Here is a 24,376-nt window from a genome sequence, read left to right on the forward strand (position 1 = left end):
AGTAGTAATCAAGAAGAAAGCACTAGGTACAAGCAGAGCAGTCAGCGACTTGGCCATGTGTCTGCCCACCCAATTTAAAGTAGAGAGGCACATAGCCAGTTTTCTCTGTCACTACCAGACATTCACCCTGCACCATAATGAATCTTGGTGGAGCATCTGTCCATCTTGCTGCAAGAGACGCAGCTCTCTATTGAACAGGTACCAGATTCACAGAGAAACTAGGTTTGGTATTCACGCTATTTCCTCAAACTTAAAAATAATGGAGGCTTAAGGTCAAAACCTTTGGTTCCTGAATGCCTTCCTGAAGAATGACAAATTGACAATGCTCACATTGTCTTAGAGCTTATCTGCTCTGGAGCTAAGACACTGGATGGTGTCTCTGGATTTGCAGGACACATATTTTCATAAACCTGTCGTACTATCACACAGGCATTATCTGCGGTTCAAGGTGACCTAGGAACACTTTCAGTGTGCTGTGCTCCCCTTTCTTCTTACCTCTACTTCTTAGATATTTATGAAAGTGATGGCAGTGGTCACAGACCATCTTTGAAGGCTGAGAGTTTCTTCATCCCTCTGCCTTGATGACTGGGTGCTGAAGGTGGGTCCGTTATAGACCCTCTCTGGATGGTGCCGGACCTCATAACATCATTGGGGTTCACCATAAATAAGCCAAAGTTCCACCTTCTTCCCTCACAGAGACCTTTCCTCTCCTGTAGTGAGTCTGGGACATTTGGGCTTTCATCCTGATATTTCTGCTCAATCCTGGATCCCACTAATGGTGACTCTGAGGCTTCTTGGTCTCTTAGCTTTGTGCATCCTCCCCGTCAAGTACGCCAGGTGGCACATGTGAGCCCTGCAATGAATCCTCAAATCAGTGGGCCCAGCACCAAGGCTCCCTCGGAGCCCAATCTTGGTCTCGAGGGAGATGGGCCAAGATCTGCAGTAGTGGCTAGGTAAACACAGTCAGTCCTGTGGTAGTCCACAGTGCCTTCAGCACAAAATGCTGACAGTGGCAAAGATGCTTTGCTACTGAGTTGGGGGACAATATGGGGGATGTGGAGATCAAATTGATCTGGTCGCCAGGGTTAGGTACAGCTCCACATCAGCCTACTGGAGCTATGTGGCGTCTGCTTGTCCTTGAATATTTTCCTCCCGCCCATCAAAAAGAGGCTGGCACAGGGTCTCATCGACAACCCTGCCGCCATGCAGTACTGTAACAAGCAGGTCAGAGTGGGTCTTGGTGCATATGCCACAAGGCTTCATGTCTCTGGAGCTAGATGGAGCAGCAGAATATCTTTTTGGTCACTAATGACTTGGCAAGGGCCCTGAATACCAGAGCGGATAAATTGAATAGACATTGTCTGACATACCTCGAGTGGTGCCTGCATTCATAGGTGATGCAGGGCATATTCTATCAGTGGGGAGAGCCCAGGCAAAATCTGTTTGCCACCATCAAGAACATGCAGTTAATTATTGAAGGTATTGCAGGGGTTTGGTATTCTTCAACCCCTGCATGGCTGGATTAAACTCCTCTATTCTGGGTCAGCTGCTAGAGTTAAACCTGGGGGCAATATCTCTGACCCCTGCACCATCTTCAGATGAACTAGATAGGGGTGCCCACTTTCTCCAATCCCATTAGCCCTGTCAGTAGCCTCTGGCTATAAAGTTATGTGACCCATGAGCATTCCTGAGGTATCCCACTGGCAGAGAAAACTCATTCCATTTCTTTATATGCAAGTTATATGCTGCTGTATATCTGGGACGTGACTGATGACCTCTTTTCCATCTCTGATCTTTTGCCGGATTTTTGGGAAGCTTCTTGAATACGGGATGACATTGACAAATCAAATGTATTACCTCTCGGATCCCCCTGCCACAGTATCTCGTTTACTCACACCTTCCTTTACATCAGCATAGTTGTGTACCACAAACACGCTCACCTCCTCAAGGGCTAACTTGGTAGAGCAATCCAGGCATTGCACTTGGAAATTGCCTTTCAGAAGACCTTGCCCATGGCCATGCCTGATGGATCACAATAGCCAAAATGATAAAATGACCCACCTCTTTCACCATTTTGTGAATCTGCTTCTCTGTTTACTGCTATCATATTTCTGCCAACTCGACTGCCTCTTGGTGGAATTGGGGCATAGTTAGATGCAGAGTGAGTCTAGCAAACCTGAAAATACCACCTAGAAAAAGGGGTATGGGAGCACCGGATTTTCGAGGGTACTACTATGCAATGCAACCCCAGTGGGCGGCTTACTGGCCAGCTAGTTATCGTCTAGTGGAAATGAGCATAGATGAAACACAGCTCAGAGGGCACAAGCTATATAGAATTATAGCCCTGGGCACTACAGTGAAGCAGGACCTTCCACTCCTGGTTCGAACAGCTGTGAGATTACACTGGGGCAGTGCCTGCAGTAAGCAGTCCTGACTCTATTATATGCACCTGCCATACCATGAAAAGGCGTCCTTACAGGGAGGGGCACACTCCAGCCTGCAAACTTTTAATGTGAGGAGAAGATAAGATCCACACAGTGGAGGATGTCTACGAGAAAGGTACTCTCCAAGACTTCCCATCGTTGGTTGCCATATGGCACTCACACAAGACAGAACCTGACACCCATACTGTTATACAAACACTTTATACCATAGGCGCAGACTGATTACGTAGCTCTATCAGGCTGGTCTAGAGCACACCAGGACAGCCCTCCATCAGCTCAGAGAACAACTGGAGACATCCTCTGAGCAAACTTACAATGATAAAGACATCCTCTGAGCAAACTTACAATGATAAAGAATGGTAGCAGGCACTAGAATATCCTCAGAGAATATCCTGTAATGCTTGGTTCAAAGTTATCCAATTTATAACTCTGCATAAGACCTCTTCACCTTCCATAAACAAAGTCAACTATATGCTGAAGATGGGGCCCAATGCTAGCATATGCAGGTCAGATTTTGGCATATGCTTTGGAACTGTACACATCTTTCCCCTTTCCAGGAAGAAGTAGAAAAATCCTTTTTTGCGGTCACAGCTATACCACAATTAGAGCACATTAAAGCCTGCCTTTCAGATACTAACCCGAAGCCAAAAAAGATTAAGGTGGTGATGAAATTTACCAACTCAGTCCTTATACATGTGAAACATGCCACAATTCCGAGATGGTTATCTTCAACATCCTTTGTGTTTACAGGCTGGAGATGGGAGGTTGAATTATGGGCTGAAGCCAATAGGAGAAAAAAAGGGTCTCAAAGGCACCTAATTACAGGGCAGTGGGATCAACTCCTACAGAGCTTCAGAGAGTGCAGGGAGGGATGGCATGCTCCAACCTTTAGCCGGGACCCCCCCTTTAGTTCCTGCAGCACCCCCCTTATGTGAGCATGATCAGACCTTGCAGCTTCCCCCTCTCGCGCTATGAAATGTTTCTCAAGCTCTTGACCCTTTGTCCCCTCAGATCAAACTCCAGATTTCATTGAAACCCTTCAAAAACTTGATGACCACCAATTCAATGCTCCCTTACACCATTCCTGGAAGCTGAAGGGTGCTGGAACAATTCGCAGAGTGTTCAGATACGCTTTAACACCTGGGGTAATAATTAGAAACTAGTATTGTTTCCACTGGATTCACGTTGTGTATTTCTAGGAGGGAGAGGGTAGGATGGTAGGGTCAATCTGTTATTCTTCCTAGACTACTTATGGGTTTTAACATGGAAAGAGTTCTGTATATGCACTTTTTAAGATAATATATGGATCATGTATGACATTATCAGTGACCTATCTTCTTATAACATTAAAGCCAATAAAACATGTTTGAAAAAAAAATTAAGAACATGCAGTGTCAACAACTTTAAACTTATAAGTTTCTGCAGAGCGTCTACTAGTTTACTTATTCCGGCTGGGATGGACTGAGGGACTCCTGTATGTCTTCCCCCACCACCCCTCTTGTTCCATGTTCTGAAGAAGATCAAGAATAACCTGCCCCAAGTAATCCTGATTGACCTGGATTAGGCCAGGATAATGCAGCACCCAGAACTCATGGGCATTTTCCATCCGATCTAGAGTATCTCGAACCTCAGCAACAGATCAGGCTCCTCCATCAGAATCTCAGCAACTTTTACTTCTCCAGTATTGGATCTTTCATAGATTCACATGCTTGAATCACTCCCCGTCGGCGAACTGGGAGCCCCACAGTACCATAGAAAGCAGTAGTCAATGGCATACATAGCAGTTATTGTTAAAAAACATTTACTTCAGTAGCTTACCCTTATCCTTATCATTTAATAAGAACCAAAGTCCAGGCAATCAGGCAACAACACCCTCTAGAACACTCACCACAGAGGCTTCAGTCCCTCAGATGTTCTACTGCACATCGTTTGATAGGAGTCTCCCTGAGCTCTGCTCAGTTTACTACAATTTTTTCTAAATTTGAGACTTCTACATATTCTAACTTCTCAACCAGGACAGAACCACCTAAGAAGGGATTGTTCAGGCCATTTGGAATGTGTGGCAAAAAGAGGCTGCACTCAGAGAATCCACACTGGGAGTATATTTACTGTCTACAGGTTGAACCCAAAGTAATGGATTGTTAGGTACGCCACAGTTTTTCTCCGAAAACCTTGAAGGACAGAGAGGGAAGGTTTCCGATTTGTTAAACTAAAATCCAAACAAAACCCTCTTTCTGAGGAGGAAAGTGATGATTCGTCAAAGACTGTAAAACCCAGTAAGAGGGAAAGGTCTTGTGAAAGAATGCCTCCAGAGTCACCTAAGAAGGCTATGAAGAAGACCCAGTATGGGTCCTGAGGACATTCAAAAAGATCAGAGGAACATCTACATTCTTCAAAAAAGGAGAAGCTTCCCTCAAGAAAGGTTCAATCTAAGCATTCCACTAATTCCAGATTGCCTCCTTCACTTACAACCATTACAAGAGGAGCTAGACAAACAATGGTTACCGATTCAAGGATAGTTCGACAACATAATTCAGATTACTCCAACCATGATAACATCCATGGAATGGTCGACACAGAGTGTAAACCTATCCAAGGGACTAACGTTCCTATCGCAGATCTCCAACTTTGTAATAACAACAGACGCATCCCTGTGGGGATGGAGTGCTCATCCTCAGGATTTAACAGTCAGTGGAAAGTGGAACCCCCTCTAGAAAAGATGCACATAAACGTCCTGAAACTCAGAGCCATATCATTGGCCCTGCTTTCTTTCTTCTCAGAATAGTGTATTCATAAGTAATAATTTGCACAAACAATACCACCAGCATGCGTTACATAAACAAACAGGGAGGCACAAGTTCATCAGTCCTATTACAGCAGGCACAGAAAATTTGGAAATGGGCTCTGCAGCATCATATCACACTCAAGGCAGAACATGTGCCTTGCAGACACGTTGAGCAGGACGAGTGTCAGCTGTTATGAATGGGAGCTCAACCAGCAGATTCTGGAAGACATCTCTAATCGCTGGGGAAAACCCAATCTAGACCGGTTTGAGACAAAGGAGAATCAGAAATGCCAGTTCTTAACAAGCTAGCACCCACAGGAGAGATCGTGGGGAAAAGTGTTTTCAGTCAGATGGCCAGGGATCTGCCTGTGCACTTTTCCCCTGATCCCAAGGTGCCTCATGAAACTAAAGCGGGAACCTTGCGGAGTACTCCTGATTGCTCCCAGATGGCCCAGATAGTTCTGGTTCACAGTACTCCTGCTTCTCTCAGAACAGACCCACATTCAGCTGAAGCCCACAACAACATTGCTAAAGATGAAACGGGGTCAGGTACTTCATCCAAACCCAACATCACTTCATTTGTCGGCTTCGCTCCTGAATTCAATGAATTTGCAACGTTAAATATTCCTCCTGATTTTAGGGAGATTCTGGCAAAGGCTAGGGCTCATGCCACCAATAAAACATACAAACTTAAATGGAAGCATTTCTGTATGTGGTGTCAGGAAGCTAATGTTCATCTTATCTCATCACCTCCGGAACACTTTCTCCCTTATCTGCTACATTTGGCAAATTCTAGATTGCCCACTCCTCCATTAAAGAACGCCTGGCAGCAATCTCACATTTTGCAAGGTCGGATACATTACGTTCCTTATGGTGTAGCAGTGTGTTCAAGAAATTTATCAAGTGGCTTTTTAGAGTGTTTCCTCCTAAAAAGCAACCTTCTCCTACCTTGCACCTTAATGTAGCGCTAGGGCATTTGAACCCATTCACAAGACAGAGTTAAAATTCCTGACATAGAAAACAGAGCTGCATATAGCTCTTATCTCAGCTAGAAGGGTCAGTGATATCCAAACATTCACAATCAAAGAACTGTTTGTACAATTCAAAAAGGACAGTTGTGCTGAGGACCAATCCTAAATTTATACCAAAGGTTCCTTCGGTTTTCCATTTGACGGAACCTATAATACTCAGAAAATTATTTTCCAATCCCCAAACTATGGCTGAACGATATTTGCTTACATTGGATGTTAAAATATGTATTAAGTTCTGTTTACACGGGACTAGACAATGCTGCAAAGCAGATCAATTGTTTGTTGCCTATGGAAACCTATGAAAAGGATTCCCTGTGTCCAAACAAAGAGTAGTAAGATGGATTGCAGCAGCTATCCAGTTCTGTCACAGGCAAGCTGGAAAACCATTGACAAGCAAAGTCAAGGCTAATTCAACCAGAGCTGTCTCTACGACTACAGCTCTCTTTGTCTCTGTGCCCATTGAGCAAATATGTCGAGCAGCGCATGGTCCAACAGGCACACCTTCACATAGCCTTATTGCCTAGATTCTTCTGATAAGAGCGATGCAGCTGTGGGACAAGCAGTGTTGGGCCACCTATTTTATTAAGGTGAGCCATATCTTAACATATTTTTTCACCATCCACTATATTCTGTTTATGCTCCTAATTATAAGTGATTTTATTGCTAACTATTCTGATTCAAGCATGCGAATCGATGAATAATCCAATACTGGAGAAGAAAACAAGTTACTTACCCGTCACACTTGTGATGGAGTGTTTCTTCCACCAACATCTAAATCAGTCCCCTCACCTCTCCCTTCCTATTAACAATGAATATGAACTTGTGTAATGTAACTCATGAAAAAAGGCGCCAAAATTGTGGCTTCCTCGCTTAAATTGTGTGATTGTAGGCAAATATTTTACTTCACCAAAACTTTTTTCCTCATTAGCACATATGAAATACTTTCAAGTATGTGAATTCCAAATACCAGCTGTACAAAAACGTATTGGGCTTGATTTAGATTATAATGTTGCTCTGTAATAATCTGCGTTACTTAGTGTTTACATGACAATTCTCTTGCCTATTAGTGCTGTAATGGTGCATGTTTAAAACCTATCATTTTTAATAAGTACTTTTTGGTGCATTGCTATAATGTGGTCAAAACTTCACATGTTAAGAATGCAGCGTTATCATATTTTAGGTGATGTTTTTTGTGTGATTTACATAGCAAACATTTTCAGAGCTGTTTAGAGCCAGGCCCTTGGCTAGGCTCTTCTCCCCTATACTGTGTGTCTCGCCCACCTCTACCTCAGACCATCGTGGAAGTGCTTCTGTCAAGCCATTTTCAAAACGAATAGACCATCTTTAAAATGCCATCTAGAGAAAGCTTCCACACATATCACAGTACCCAAGCAGACATCATCAAATAGCTCGACGTTCTAGAATGCCTGTTGATGAGTCTCCCCTGTGTAAGACAGAGTAAAGAGAACTGTTGTTTTCCTAAACTGAGTGGCCTCTTTAAACAGGTTTCCTTTCTGGTGATCAGTAAATTATGGGGTCTATTGTTTGCACTCCTGTAGCAGAAGAATGTTTTTAGCCTTCCCTGTAAAATGTATCAACGTTTTCAGGGTTCTTCCTCCAAATGTAAACCCCTCAGTGGATTTCCTTTTGCAGTGATCAATTGCATATTTGTTGGACTCGGACGCCTACTTGTTTTGTTTTTACTCTGCAGCTGTACAAAGTTTCTTTCTTTGTAATACTCGAAGCAAGTTTTGCACATCATGTTTCACAATGTGAAATGTAAAACGGATGGACCATTGTTAATTACATTTTAAAGTAGCTACATTTAAGCTCTGCGTAGATTACTGAGACGTCACTTAAAGAGGGGCATATTATGTTGTTTCAACTCAATTTGAGGACAAAAACATCAGGAAAACACAGGTAATCTTTACCCAAATGCATCTTGTGTTTTTTTCCCAGCGTCAGGAAGTTTTGATCTCCTTGACAACACTGACATCCATCTGCACTTCCCTGCTGGAGCTGTTACCAAAGACGGGCCATCTGCTGGGGTTACTATAGTAACGTGCCTTGCCTCGCTTTTTAGCGGACGACTAGTGCGCTCCGACGTAGCTATGACTGGAGAAATCACACTCCGTGGCATCGTCCTTCCAGTAAGTGTGTTTTGAATAAAATAACCCGAGTTTATGCAACATTCTCTTCATTTTAACACGTTTTCCTAAACATTCTCTAATTAATGCAACACCGACTATGGATTCATAGTTGAATGTAGGAAAATTAGAGTACCCTGGGGTTCAGTGTAGTACAGTCTTTGGTTGAGTTACAACATGGCGTCAGTAGGGACAGATTACTATAAAGAAATATTACATATTGTGAATGAAAGGGCTGTGCGTAGCCTAATGCTGCATTTTTATTGGCTTCTCGCCACGAATATCTACAAAGGAGAGATCCTTGCCGAGGAAAGCTTCACCACAGATACAACCCATATGTCGCCTGTCTGGGGAGATTAAACTCTGTGAAATCAAGTGGGAAAACAGTTCTTCTGCCTGGGTGAGTTCTCAAGTCACTTGAATTTACAAGGTCTGACTGTCATTTCACCCTTATTTCCAGTTGTAAAATAATTACTATCGTGTCGTTTCTATCAAAAAGGGATATCCACTCCAACAAACTTTTGAAGAAAGTTAATTTTGTCCGTGTTTTAATGGTAGACTTAATGCAGAATGAAGGATTCGACTCAGGCCGTTAGGCTTCTCATAGATATTTCACAGGTTGCGGTTACCAGTAAGATGCATGTGTAATTCATAGTCCAGACCATCAGCAGGGTCCGGGTAGCCTCCTTTCTGTGCACTACAGGTTCAGCTCCCCACGTGACAGTATAGGAACGGTCAGACAGAGCAACTGAACATTCGTGGATCAGAGTGGGTAATTGGAGAAGGGAAGCACAGCACAAAACACATACGACAGGCTCATACCAAATGTGTTAGATTTGCCAGGACATACCACATATTCCCTCTTTCAGGAAAATAACGAACAAACACAAAAGTGGTGCACACTGCGCTCAGAGCCAACATGACCACATTTCACAAAACAAATAATAGACACCATTGCTAACACACCAATAGGAAGTACTCAACATTACAAAAGTTACATGGGAAAACATCATCAATAAGAAAATCCTCCATATCACCATCCTAATAGGAAATCTACCATCACTGTAAGTAAATCAACCATCACCCAGGCACCTACATAGGTTTCCGGGATGCACCACATCGCCTTCTAACCCTCCTCCTCACATAAACGTTAGCAATGAGAGGATTTTTGTTATTTGTATACATCATATTAGACATAACAAATAACTCATAAACAGTTTTTAGTAGCCTGGTAAACTGTGTTTCTATCATCTATCAGTGTGTCTCTTGATTTCATCTGATAGTACATCTCGGTCCTCTTCTTACACTTACAAATACAGAAGCTCACAAACAGGTGCTTGCATCTGTTATTCATTGCATCATGTTTACAGCTCTGTGAGCTAGTGTTTACTTTCTCTCTAAGTGCTGGTAGCAGGGAATGGAAAATGGGAAATAATTTGAAGACCTAAGGGTATGACTAGAATGATAAAGTGTGAAAAGGGTAGACATATAGGTTTTAAATTAAGAGAAGAACTGTGTCATGTAACACGCAGAGTGCCTTAAAGATGATGAATTTTGAGGTTAGAAGCCACTGTAAAGACTGAAGCAGCATAGTAGCTGTAGTGTCTTATAATTGTACGTGTTAACACCCTGTGACTAGGGGCAGACTTTTTTCCGGGAGGTGTCAGGGTGCGGTCTTAACGGTTTTGGGATATTGAGAGTTAGTTACATGTTGTACGCTGATGAGTAATGACTCTTACGATGAGCTCTGTTTGTGGTGTGCTCTTGTGCATGCTACTGGGGAGAATGCAACAGCTGGCACCGAGTAGGGGATACGTACTCTGAAGAAACCGAAGTGCTCTCCCTGAGAGTTTGCAAGAAATGGCAAACTGTTTTTGCGTGCAACGTGCACCCAAGCCAAAATGAAGAAGCCTGCAGTTGGCGCATGTAGAGTGCAAGCACCACTCCAGCCCATACAAGGCCTCATGGAGAAGTTAAAGGCCCAACCAGGGAGCACCACTGGAAAAGCTTGCCAAGACTTTCTGGAAAGGCTAAAGAAAAAAAAGAAGGTGCTGCACCACAACAACGAGCCATCAGCCATACAAAGAAAACGCTAAAAGCAGTAACAACCAGGTACAACCTGGAAGGCAGTGACAACTAGGTATGAGAAATAAATATGTTCTCACCAGTAAGACAATTTACGCATCAGACACACAGGTTGAGACCTGCTGGGGAAGCCAATGTGTGTACAGTAGCACGTAGCATCCACCACATAATTCTCGCCTCGAGCGAGATGGCTCAAACACACAGCCTACCATTATCAAAATCATGAGGTGGGCCCAAAAGAGAAATAGCACGAAGAAATAACTTAAACGAAACAAAAAGACGAAAGCAAAGACCGGAGCATGCAACAAACAAAAAAATGCACTCACCGTCAAAAGTGAAGAAGGTGCAACACAGCCACTGGACCAGTCCAGTGACCCAAGCTCAGGTACAGAGCTGGTACCTACAGAAGACAGGGATTCAGGTGCACAACAAATGCTGCCTGAACAGCACATACTCTCAATGCCCGAAAAAAGAAAGGTGAAGTGCACAGCAGCCGATTTCCTGAAACCTCCACCACCATTCGGTACCGCCAATAAACAGAATATTGGCACCGGATGGGCCACGTGGATCGAGACATTCGATAATTTCATGCTCTGGAAGAAGTCAGTGATGAGAAAATCAGTAAATACTTGAAGAATCTCTCTGGTGACTGAGTGCAGCAAGTGATGAAGAAACTCTCACAGACTGAGACAATGTCTTACCGTCAAATCAAAGAAGCATTAGAAGCCAAGTTTATCCTGATGCCAAATGTCGACAGTGAATGGTACATTTTCAATCAGGCAAGACAACGAGTTGGTGAAAGGATTGATGACTTTGTTGAAATACTTGATGTGATCATCAAACATTGTAAATTTAGTGATGAAGTCATGCGCCTCATAGTCATTTATGGTTGTATCTGATAGAGATTTAAAGTTGCAGATTCCTTACCTTTGAATTTCCCCAGGCGTCAGACTGGATCCGGAAATGTTTCTTCGAGCAGTACCTCTGTGCCCCATTAGGTGGTGTTGGTTGACTCTACGGACGTCATTGGTGTCGTGTTTGCTGTGATGATGTCGGTGTCGTATATAGGTGCCACCCCGGCTCGCTGACGTCAGTTCTTTTCTTCTTTCCGCGCCAGCCTACGCGCAGATCCGGAGAGAGCTACCTCAGTCATTTTTTGACTATGCCGACACTTTTGTCGAAGTTTTTTGTTCAATTTGTGGATGCGTCGAGGGTTGTCCCGCAAGACTGGATTCAAGCCTTGCGACTCCTGTCATCAAACTATGTCGGTGACAGATCTGCACCTCGTGTGTCTTTGGTGCCTGGAGTGCAATCACGACCTGAAGGCGTGTCCGAGTTTTGGGCCATGAACCCGTAAGCTTTGTGGGAGCAGTCCCTAAAGCTCATGGCATCCCGACACTCGATTCCGCGGTGCACACGGTCTCGTTCTAGAGGAAGATCTCGAGACCGGCCACGGAGTCACCACCACTCTTCCTCCTCCAAGTCATCAGGACATTCGGGTCACAAAAAGAAGTCGTCAAAGAAGGCCAAGCATTCTTCGACTTAACCCCGTCGCTCGGACGATGCGATGTGGGAAGAGCGTTGACGCTCTAGGCCTCCGTAATCAGAGCCTTCGTCCAGGTTGGCCCCACAAATCCCTGACTTCCCAGGAGCTGGAGCCACCCCTGCCTAGCTTAAAGAATTTTATGAGGTAATGTGCCTAATTTTTGGGCAGACCGAGCCACCTTCGGCGCCCTCGGGCACAGGTGAGTCAGTTGGGGCCCCCTGTGGTTCAAAGTCGTCTGCTTTGGCCACGGCTCGGAAGGGCCCCTCCGGATCCAATCGGGGATCCGTCCCGATGCCAGTGGTGCCACGGCGACCTTCCCCGGCATCGGGTCAGACGTTGACGCTCCAGACGTCGGTTGGGCCCACAATCGACGTCGCTCCCATCCTCATACCTGACGACCCGGAGCAGGAACGACGTCGCTCGACACCAATTCTGTTCTCTATGGGCTCTCCTGGGCCCAGGGCTGGTCCAGACCCTTATTCTTGTGGGTATGGCTACGGGAAGAGTATGGTGGGGACACTGGACCCTTTAGAATACCAGCTTGAACCCCAAATGGACTGGATGCAGGATTTGGGTGATGCCAGTGGTCTAGACACCTCCTCTGACACTGGTATGCTCTCTCCTCCTACCGTGGCTATGGCGGAGGGTGCCTCTTATTCCATGGTGGTGAGAAGGGTGGCTGAGATCCTGGACCTCGAGCTACCTTCTGTGGAGGTTAGGCCTAATATCCTAACTGACTTGCTCCGGCTGGGGTCTTCCTCTTCCGAGCCCCTTCTTCCCTTTAATGAAGCACTGAGAGGCATCCTTTTGGGTCCTTGGTCCAGACCCAGCACAAGGGCTCCTGTGATTAAGTATATATTTCGTTAAATAAAATATTGATTTTGTTCATGAATAATGTATTGTTACAATATTTGATATGTTTTTAACTTTATAGGAGAGATACGTGTGTTTTACTTAATGTACTGTTCCCTGGGTGTCTCTCCTTACCCTGTCAGGGACCCTTTTCTTTTGAACATTGTCTGTTACAGCACTTTGCTGTTAGGGCTTTCCTGTGTTAACAAAGGTTATTGGCCTTGGTCGGTTCCCATGGTGTTGTGGATGTGAATCTTCATCCAGATTAGTGTGGAAGGTTCTTTATTCTTGTTTGTTCTCTGGGTGGTGGCTGTCCTCTACTAATTTTGCTTGAATTTTTATATTAGTAGACATTTTCTTTTTGGTTGTGTTTTGTGTCAAAGGTTTTCTTTATTTTGAGTTAGACTGTCGATGGAAGGCGGATTTTTTGAGGATTGTGGGTGTGAATCCAAACACAGGATCTGAATCTATTCTTTCCAATAATTTGAATGATGATTGGATTAAATTAGTGAATTTGAAAAAGAAAGCATGTAGAACAGAGGCACATGGCGAGTATATTTTAGAATATCTAAAAGCAGGTGTGATCCCGAATGGTCTGAGGGTTAGGAATGTGCGGGGTCTATTTGTGGAGATAAACAATTATGAGAAGTAGTCTTTGATTTCAAACCGGTGTTCAAGAGATTGGATGCTTCCTTCTGGTGAAGGATATTGAGGAATTAGAAGATAAACTTAAGCAATCTACTGCACTAGAGAAAGCTAAAAAGAAACTCGAAGAAGTTACTACAGAAATTGAGTCATTTAACCAATATTTAGTTAAGAGGAAAACTGATAAACTCAGGAAAGATATCCGTTATTTTACTTCAGAAAAAACATACCTATACCTGTCTGAACATTATTACAAACAATCTTCCTATACTCCTTCTGATAAGCAAGATTGGACATCAAGAAAAGTAGTAACCTTTTCAGATACATCAGATTCAGAGGGTGAAGGTAGTTCCCATCATTTTCACTCCTTTGGCAATAGGCGGAAACAACCAGATCATTTTCCTGCCAATCCTTGTTTTTTTAGGGAACAGAAGAAGCAATTTCAGATTCAGATTTCGACATAGTTGAGGGAATAGGCCCTTGAATTTAGATTCATCGCCACATCTTTTACAGACCAGTGGCAAGACTAGACAATATCCCCATCTTCAATCTAAGTACAACTGTAGTAGATTGAAGTTTAGAGGCACTTTTATCTAGAGGATTGTCTTACGTTCCTAGTACCAACATTAATAGATTCAGGCTCTTTAGAGATCTGTATGCTTTGTTTTGGTGGATTCGCTTGAGAAAGCATTTCTCTACATCTTCTTCACATTTGGAACTCAGTAGATCCGGTTTGAAACTTCCCTCATCCTTTACTCCGAACCTAGATTGTCTGGGTCCAGAAGTCACGATCTTTGAGAGATCTGTGTTACAGAAATTGAAAAAATATGTTGAGACATATTCCTAAACCTAAGCCTAATTTAAGCATGAAGGAAAATCATGCTTTGAAATGTCTCCAACAGAATAATAAAATTACCATCCAACCGTGCGATAAAGAAGGAGGTATTACTGTGTTTGATACAACAAGCTATATTGATAAAATGTCAAGTATGTTATAGTGTACGGATTTTCATAAGGTTATATCTGGCAATCCGGAGGCACACATTAAGAGGTTAATCAAGGACAACAACAATACTGCATTGCAGCAAGACTTGATTTGTCAAAAGGAGTTTGATTTTCTGACCCGAGAATATACAAGACTACCCATTATATATGGGCTTCCGAAAGTACATAAGAACTCGGTTGACCCTCCTTTACGTCCTATTGTCTCCACTATAGGTTCTGCCATTGAACCTTTGTCACAATATGTAGAAACCTTTCTGAAGCCATTAGTAATACAGCTTCCCTCTTATGTGAAAGACACAGGGCATTTTATTTCTAAAGTAGAAGATCTACATTTTGACCCCGATAATGAAATTTTGGTCACTATGGACTTGGAGGCTTTATATGCAAATATTCCGCAACAACAGGCCTTAGAATGTGTGAAACAAATATTCACAGATCTGGGCCTTAATCTATCATATGAATTTGTTATTGAATGTTTGAACACAGTTCTATATAACAACGATTTTGAATTTAATGGAACAGTGTATCAACAGATCAAAGATGTCAGCATGGGAGCAGCGTGTGACCCAAGTGTAGCAAATCTGTATGTTCGTGCATTCAAGAAGTTTATCTATAATGAAGTTGCTTCTTTTTAAAAAAAACATCTGTCTGTGGACTAGATACATAGATTATGTTTTTTTCACCTGGAGAGGGGAAGAACAATAATTAGAAGAGTTCTTTTCATGGCTCAACTTATGTGACAAAAATTTGAAATTTACAATGAATAGTGACTGCAACCAAGTTTAATTTTTGGATGTCTGTATTAAACATAGTAACAGATGTTTAATAGTGTCATTGTTCACTAAACCTACAGCTAGAAATACTCTCTTACATTTTGACAGCTACCATCCTAGGAGTCAGAGACAGGCAATACCCTTCAGTCAGTTCCTACGCCTTAGAAGGAACTGTACAGAGTTGAAGGATTTCAAGGAACATGCTGATGTTCTAGCAGCCAAATTGAGTCAGAGCGGGCATCCCTAGAGAGTGTTCAGGTATTCCTTGAAGAGAGCAAGGTTTTATGATCGTCAGTTGCTGTTTCAAGAAAAAAAGGTAAATAAAAAGTTGGTTTGCGCCATTCATCATTCAAACCTAGATGACAAAATTAGACAGATTATAAATTCTCAATGGCACATTTTAAATACCTTTACCAACTCTGAGGTTCTGAACAAACCTCATTTTTCTTTTATGAGAAATAAGAACCTACAGAGCATTTCGGCATTTCGGTTCGATCTGCCATGAATAATACCAAAGAACCTCCACAAAGCTCCATTACAGGGCTAGACCCCATTAGAGGTAACCACAAATGTGGAAATTGTCTAGCATGTCCGGGAGCTATAGTTTCTGATAGCCTAACATGGAATGGAAGGCCGCTTGGTTTAACACCTATGACTAATTTCAGATCCAAGAATGTGATCTACAAGATTTTATGTCCATGCAAATTAGGCTATGTAGGCGAGACATCTAGAGAATATAGAATAAGATATTACGAACATAAGTGTGCCATCAAAACACGAAAACCGAATGCTCCATTGGTTGCACATTGGGTTACCCATAATCACAATGAGGATGACATCAGATGGACTATCTTGGAAAAGATTGTCCCTAAAAGTGGTGTGAGCTCGGAATCTGTTAGAAAGAAGAGGGAAGCATTTTGAATTTTTTATTTAGATACTTATGGCAAGGGTTTGAATGAGGAAATACTCTGGCAAAATACTCTTTATTGGAAAAAAAAAAAAATCTGAGAAGTATAGTTGTTTTTTTATGTGTCCAAGCAGTGCAACCCTAAGAAGATAACCAGTGTTTTTACAATAGTCTTTTTTGTAAACATATAAAAAAATTTTTGGGGGGTTTGGTCCGGTTTTGTTTGAAGAGATTTTTTCTTTTTTATTGTTTTCTTTGAAGTAAGAGTGTGTTGAAGCTATGAAATAGGTGTTTTTTGGATTAGTTGGAAGTCTGGTTCAATACGTTCACATTCTGTTTTGCACTAATTCAAAATGGCCGCCTGTATTCCGAGTTCCTTTTCCGCTCTGTTTGCCGCTCAGAAGCCTTTCTCCATGTTGGCAGCAGTCGGCGTTCTTTACGGGCGGGAATAAAAGGATTGAGTTTTACAGCCGAGAATGCTATGCAGAGCTGACACTATTATCAACTATAATGACAAGGATTCACTGTGCTTTGCAGATTTACGGTAAGTGTTGTGGGTGTCTGCCGAGTAAATTATATCTATGTTGTTGCTCTTTGAATTGGGTATAAAGACAATAGCCTTGGCATGCTGTGAGTAACTATTTTTTTTTTAGCCCTATAGACTATTGTCAGTACATCTGGACTTTCAGTACTTGCATTTCTAGCTGTGGCGATATATTTTCAGGAATATCGGGTGCGACCACCTATAGGAGCTTTAGAGTTGTTTTTTTAATTTGTGTAGTTATATTCTTTGGTTTGTTTTTGAGGATTACTTTTGCATGTGGGTAGCGTAAGTGGATTTGGTGGATCACTGGCATGCTCGTGGTGGTTTTTGTATCTGTGTGAATATTCACACTCACAATTGTTGCACCACAGGAGCCGATAAAATACACAGTGATTCCCTTTTGGATATTTTGTATCATTGAAATTATATTTTTGCGTATGTTTGTATTTAGATCCCAGTATTTGGCGTATTACTTATTTTAATAGGTTGCCCTGATGAAGGTGGCATGATGAATTAAGATTGGACCAGATGGTTGCAAGTCCACCAAAACGTGCTTCGTTATTTGTTGTCTTGTATATTTGTTTTTTATATGTGTATGGTATTTTACCATAGTGGGGAATTGTTGTTTATTAATGTTTTTTTTAATTGTGTGTGATTAAGTTTATATTTCATTGAATGAAATATTGTTTTTTTCATTTATTATGTATAGTTACAATATTTGATATGTTTTGAACTTTATAGGAGAGATACGTGTGTTTTACTTTATGTACTGTTCCCTGGGTGTCTCTCCTTACCCTGTCAGGGACCCTTTTCTTTAGAACATCGCAGGATTTGGGTGATGCAAGTGGTCGAGACACCTCCCCTGACACGGGTATGCTCTCTCCTCCTATCGTGGCTACAGAAGAGGGTGCCACTTATTCCTTGGTGGTGAGAAGGGTGGCTGAGGTCCTTGACCTCGAGCTACCTTCTGTGGAGGTTAGGCCTAATATCCTAACTGACGTGCTTCAGCCGGTGTCTTCCTCTTCCGAGCCCCTTCTTCCCTTTAATGAAGCACTGACAGACGTCCTTTTGGGTACTTGGTCCAGACCTAGCACGGGCTCCTGTGAATAAGATGATTGCCCGCCACCATCGGCCTGCGCCGTCAGACCCAAAATTCCTCACCCAACACCCCACACCTGAGAGCCTTGTCATCCAGGCTTCTTCTTCATCTGGCGCATTCCCTGCCGCACCCCTGGATAGGGAATAAAAAAGACTGGATAATTTGGGGAAGAAGTCTAGCGCTGCGGTCAGTGAACATCGAATGCCTTTTGAGCCGCTAGTCCCATACTCTCTGGGATACAGTTGCGCAAGTGCTGCCTATAGTTCCATAGGAGGCCCGGACTATCCTTTCCCAAGCCATAACAGATGGGAGGGATGCAGCGAAGTTCATGATTCATTGTGGACTGGATACAACCGACTCTCTGAGCAGATCGCTTGCATCGACGGTGGCATTGAGACGCCACGCCTGGCTGAGAACATCTGGCTTTTTAGGGGATGTCCAGCAATCCTTGATGGACATGCCCTTTAATGGTACACGTCTCTTCGGAGGCAAGGCGGACTCGGCGCTCGAGAGCTTTAAGGCTTCCTGAGCCACAGCCCGGTCCCTTGGCCTCGCACCTGCTCTTAGACCCCAGCAGTCCGGCTTTCACCCCTTTTGTGGCTATGGAAGGGGCACCCAACCGCGTCCTTTCCCCACAGCCATTGACCCGCGCATGCTGTACATCCCCTGCGCGGACGCAGGATCCCACGGCTCTGGGGATCAAGGAGCCAGCGGGTTGCCCAGTCCACCCCCACCCCTCCTCAGCCTCCAAACCTTCCTAGTCCGCGGGTACACCAGGAACCAGTTGGCGGCAGGATTCGCCATCACCTGCCCCAATAGCAATCCATTACCTCGGACAGGTGGGTCTTCCAAATTATCTGTAGGGGCTACTCCCTCCCCTTCCAGACACCTCCTCTAGCCATGCCATCTTCATACAATCGGATATCGGATATCGGAGGATCATATGGTGCATCTCCACGAGGAAGTCCAAACCCTTTTGGCCAAAGGAGCTATAGAGAGCGTTCTGTTGCCAGAAGTAAGTCGTGGTTGCTATTCCCGCAACTTTTTGGTGACGAAAAAGAACAAAGGTCTTCGGCCTATATTAGATCTTCGGTCCCTCAACCTCTTCCTCAAAAAGGAGAAGTTCAGAATGTTGACATTCCCTCAGGTCCTATCTGCCCTGGATCCCAGAGATTGGATGGTAGCGTTGGACTTGCAAGATGCTTACTTTCACATTCCCGTCTTGCCGGCCCACAGACGTTACCTAACGATTTGTGGTAGGTCACTAGCACTTTCAGTTTCCCGTGCTCCCCTTTGGCCGTACCAGTGCTCCTCGGGGGTTCACTATCAACGTGTCGAAGTCACCACTTACTCCTTATCAGACAATCCCTTTCATCCGAGCTGTTCTGGATAAAGTGCAGTTTCTGGCATATCCTCCCGAAAAGCGAGTCCAGGATATTCAGGCTATGATACCAATGTTTCAGGATTTCGGTGAGAATGACTCCAAGGCTGCTGGGCCTCATGGCCTCCTGCATCCTGCTGGTTCAAAATGCCAGTTGAAGTATGCGGGCTCTGCAGTGGGACCTGAAGTTCCAGTGGGCGCAGCATCAGGGAAATCTCTCCGACAAGGTCCAGATCTCGGAAGGAACTGTAAGAGACCTGCACTGGTAGTTAACGAATCAGGATTGGGTCATGGGCAGAGCTCTCTCCTTTCCCCAACCAGATCTTTCAGTTGTGACAGATGCGTCACTCCTGGAATGGGGCGGCTACATGGAGAGGCGGAGATCAGAGGCCTCTGGTCTCTGGCGGAAACCGGGGTCCATATCAATCATCTGGAGGTCCGTGCAATTTGACTAGCATTAAAAGCATTCCTTCCCTCTCTCAAGGGGAAAGTAGTGCAGGTGTTCACAGACAACACCACCGCCATGTGGCATTACAACAAACATCGCATAGTGGGGTCGTGGGCCCTTTGTCAAGAGGCTCTTCGCCTCCGGACTTGGCTGGAACTTAAGGGCATTTTCCTGGTGGTTCAACATCTGGCGGGCTCCTTGAATGCCAGAGCAGATGAACTCAGCTGATGATGCGTGGTCGATCACAAATGGCGTCTCCATCCGGAGGTGGTGCAAGGTCTTTTCCTTCAGTTGGGAGAACCTTGGTTAGACTTGTTCGCCTCCATAAAGAACGCGAAATATCAGCTGTTTTGCGTGTTGGAGTTTCCAAGGGGGCACTCGCTTGTGATGTTTTTTGTCGCAAGTGGAATTCAGGCCTCCTGTATGCCTTTCCGCCCATACCACTTCTGCCCAGAAGATCATCCGGCAAGACCGGGCCCAAATAATACTGGTGGCTTCGGACTGGGCATGAAGAGTCTAGTATCCCGAGCCGTAGAGCATGGACATAGCTCCTCCGATCTGACTGCCTCTCCGATAGGAACATCTGTCACAGCAGCAGGGGAAGGTCCTCCACTCAATCCTGTCCACCCTCCGCCTCCTTGCATGGAAATTGAGCGGCAAAAATTGACGTCTTTTGACTTGCCACCTGAAGTCTGTAATGTTACTTTGGCAGCCAGGCCTCCATCAACCAAAACTGTATATTCCTGTCATTGGAAGACATTTGTGGCATGGTGCATCGACAAATCTGTCAATTATCTGCTTCTCTTTGTCAAGTCCTTCTTTTTATTCTTTCCCTTGCCCAGCAGAGTTCCACCCTGGGCACTCTTAAGGGATATCTTTCTGCTGTCTCTGCTTTCTTTAGGTTACCATGTCAGCCATCCTTATATAAATCTCCTATAGTTGGGAGGTTTATTAAAGGCCTCACACATCTCTTTCTTCCTATCCCGTTTATCATGCCCCAATAGGATCTAAACCTGGTATTAACATACCTTATGTGTGCCCTGTTTGAGCCGCTTCACAACTGTCCTTTACAGCTCTTAACTATCAAGACTGTCTTTTTATTTGCAATTACTTCTGCCTGAAGAGTAAGTGAGCTCCAGGCTCTGTCTAGGCCACCTTTTCTGGCCATACATCCTGACAAGGTGGTGCTTCGCACAAGGGCTTCTTTTCTACCTAAAGTAGTGACACCCTTCCATGTCAGACAGTCCATTACCTTGCCTACCTTTTATGCACCCCCACATCCCTCTCATGAAGAGGAGACACTCCACTGTCTGGACCCAAAAAGAGCATTGGTGTTCTATCTTGATCGTACCAAAGGCTTCTGGGTGGACGATCAACTCTTTGTGGGATATGTGGGTTCAAAGAAGGGGAAGGCGGTGCAGAAGATGACCATTTCACAATGGGTTCTCTTATGCATCAAAATGTGCCACGCCCTGGCTAAAAAGCAACCTCCCGAAGATTTGTACGCTCACTCCACCAGAGCTACTGCTGCTACCACATCGCTAGCACTGGGCGTTCCAGTCCTGGACATCTGTCAGACAGCGACGTGTGCATCTCTGCATACTTTTACTAAACACTACTGCCTGGACAATCAGGTCTGAAGGGATGGCTATTTTGGCCATTCGGTCCCGCGGGTCTTCTTGGTGTGATCTTGGTTCGCAGCCCACCACCGGGGATGGTATTGCTTGAGTATCTATTCAAAGGTAAGGAATCTGCAACTTGAAGTCTCTATCAGATGTGTAAGTTACTTACCTTCGGTAACGATATATCTGGTAGAGACATATTCTAGTTGCAGATTCCTTACCGACCCGCCCATCCTTCCCGCTCTGCGAACTGATTTCTAGGGACAGGAACTTCCCCTTAAGGGCCCTAGTTTTGGCGCACCACTCTGTGTTCTTCATGGCTCCGCTCAACTGGCGTTGAAAGTCGTGAAAAGAAAGTGCCAGGGTGGCGCCTATATACAACCGCGACTTCATCATGGCGAACACAACACCAACAACACCCTTGGAGTCGACTGATGCCACCTGACCACATGCAGAGGTACTGCTCGAAGAAAAATCCCCGGATCCAGTCTGACACCTGGGAAAATTCAAAGGTAAGGAATCTGCAACTAGAATATGTCTCTACCAGATATATCGTCACTGAAGGTAAGTAACTTGTACTTTTGGACTCGTTCAGGAGACGCGTGTTGCGAAAGGCAGTCTAGAAAAGGTATTCATGACTGCTATAGCTGAGGAACAAGCAGATCGGCAAGCTGCCAGCATGGAAGCAGGAACAGCAAAAGGTGAATCCGCATTAGTCATGAAGAGTAGACACTAGCACAAAGGACTGAGCGCTTTGCGCTCGCCCCTAAAAACGAAGGTTTGGGCCTGGCAAAATGCTTATTTTGCCAGGTTGAAACAGGCTGCCGTGGTAGGCAGGAGACATGTTTTTAAAGGACTACTACAGTGAGTGGCAAAATGAGCTCTGCAGGCCATTAGTAGGATTTAATTTACATGGCCTAGGTACATGTTGTACCACTTTACTATGGGCGTATAAGAAAATGAAATGTGCCAATTGGGTACAGGCCAGCTGTATCATATTTTAAGGAGTCAGGACAAGTACTTTAGAACTAGTTAGAAGTGGTGAAGCGCATGCAGTCTTAAAAGCCAACAAAACGTAGTTTACAAAACTAAACAATGATGTTATTGATCCTGGTTAATAAAACCCAGGAAGCAGTCGGTGGCCAGATAACTGACGCACAAGAGTCCTCCACAAGCATCTGTTACCAGCAAGCACGGCACAGCAGTACTATTAATTGCAGGCTCCAAATCGGCTCCAGATAAAATATCCAAAAACGATGAAAATCCCTCATCGCCAAATTGTTGTGTAAACGATACAAGCCTGGAACATCACAGTCGTAGTCTTCTTGTATATTTGAAAACTATTTGTTGAGATTTGCAAATAACAAGAGCCCACAACCAACATCCCTTGCACCTCAGGCAGCCAGGGGAAACTGACTAAACCGAAGCACATACAGACCCAGCAGAACTCGGTACACTTAAACAATAATGTAGTGCGTGCGAGTATAACAATATGAGTATGCTGAATCATGTGGATCACAATAGATAAGCTAAACACAAGAATAACAACATAATTCAGATAGTAACATGACGCGTGGCATGACACATAAATGATAACTGTACATATACATACAACACTCTTATATGTCATTATGGTACTATGCACACGAGTTCTCGTCTGAATCCTAGACCTGCAATCCGATTCCCTGGTTGATTACCCTATTAAAAAACGGAAAAAAAGAGCACAATCGCGCTGCTACAGTTCACTTGTAGTGAAACCTATCGGCAAAAGTGCAATTATCTACATAACCAGCAAAAGTGCACTTAACTATGTAACAGGGTCGATGTCATGGAAAGCTCTCGACTTCTGCCAAGCGAGATCGCGCTGCGAAAAAAGATAAAAAGTAGTCCATAAACCGGATGGAAAACAACAAGCCTTGCATGTTTTCAGTACTTGGTCGCTGCGCTTGAGGAGGGCTAATCACTGGAAAAGGCATGACGTATGCATGCCTCCCACTAATGAAAGCAAGCAGATTTTAACAGGCAAGCCCACGAACGAATGAAAGACACTGACGTGACATGGACGGGGCTCCGAGCCCTTTTCTAACTACTAAAGCGTCTCGCAAATGAAACGCATACACAGGCGCATGCAACGCAGACACGGACCTAAAAATGACAACTGTGATGGGTCGAAATTAAACAAAGTTAATCACTATCAAGTTCATCCTGCAAGAGTTTCTTGACATCACCATTGAGCGACAGTGAAGTGGGTGAATGTGTGTTGATCATAGATAAAAGGGAAACAGCATGCATAAGTGGGCCTTGCCGCTTGCACAGAAGATGAAAAAAAGGGCAGAAACAAGTGAGCTGAGAAAGCAAAAGAACTCATTTGGACATTGCTCCAAAATCAAACTGAAAGTCAACGATTGTCCGGTTACTTTTGTAATGGATAGAGGTGCACCGATCAACATTATGCCAGTTGAACAGTTTCACAGTCCATCGCCTGTATCACGTCTCAAACCATCAAGTAGGAAGGGCTTACACATGGGCTGCCTTACACATGGACTGCTTCCAAACCATCAAGGATCATTCATAGCGACCCTGTGGCATAAGATATCTGTGCAGTCCCCAATTCACATTATTCAATGTACTCTATCTAGTGCATGCCTACTCAGCTTTAAAACTGCTATTGACATGGGGCTGATACTCGTCAATTACAACCTAAATATGCAACTTAAAAATTGTGAGTCAGTTCCCATCACTGACCATGGTCTAGGAAGGTTCAAAACAGTGAACGTGCAACAATGAAAGGTCACGAAGTTCCTTATACTACTCTGTTAATGTGTCCATGTCCCAGAAGGTACAACGCACGTCCAGTTAGAGCTGATTTCATATTTAAGAATCTCAGCATGTAACAAAAAAAGCTTGTTTATGTTACATGCTGCCACTTCTATTTCCTTAAAAGAAAATAGAAGTGGTACAGCCACACTCCAATGTAACTAACAATCTGTACACACACTGCAGGACTTGCTTCCCCTTTAAAAAAAAATCTCATTTTGATGGCTGGAATAACATATTCTAGG

At 44.0% G+C, this 24,376-nt stretch overlaps 1 protein-coding gene across 1 annotated transcript in view; it reads left to right on the forward strand.

Annotated features, from left to right (window-relative positions):
- Positions 1-24,376, forward strand: part of LONP2 (lon peptidase 2, peroxisomal) — an 885,840-nt gene that overhangs the window by 830,342 nt on the left and 31,122 nt on the right. The window contains exon 14 of the mRNA XM_069217806.1: positions 8,220-8,410. Coding sequence (XP_069073907.1) covers positions 8,220-8,410 — 191 coding nt within the window. The remainder of the gene's footprint in view (positions 1-8,219; positions 8,411-24,376) is intronic.

Source organism: Pleurodeles waltl, chromosome 12 (assembly GCF_031143425.1).
Source record: "Pleurodeles waltl isolate 20211129_DDA chromosome 12, aPleWal1.hap1.20221129, whole genome shotgun sequence".
Taxonomy (NCBI): Eukaryota; Metazoa; Chordata; class Amphibia; order Caudata; family Salamandridae; genus Pleurodeles; species Pleurodeles waltl.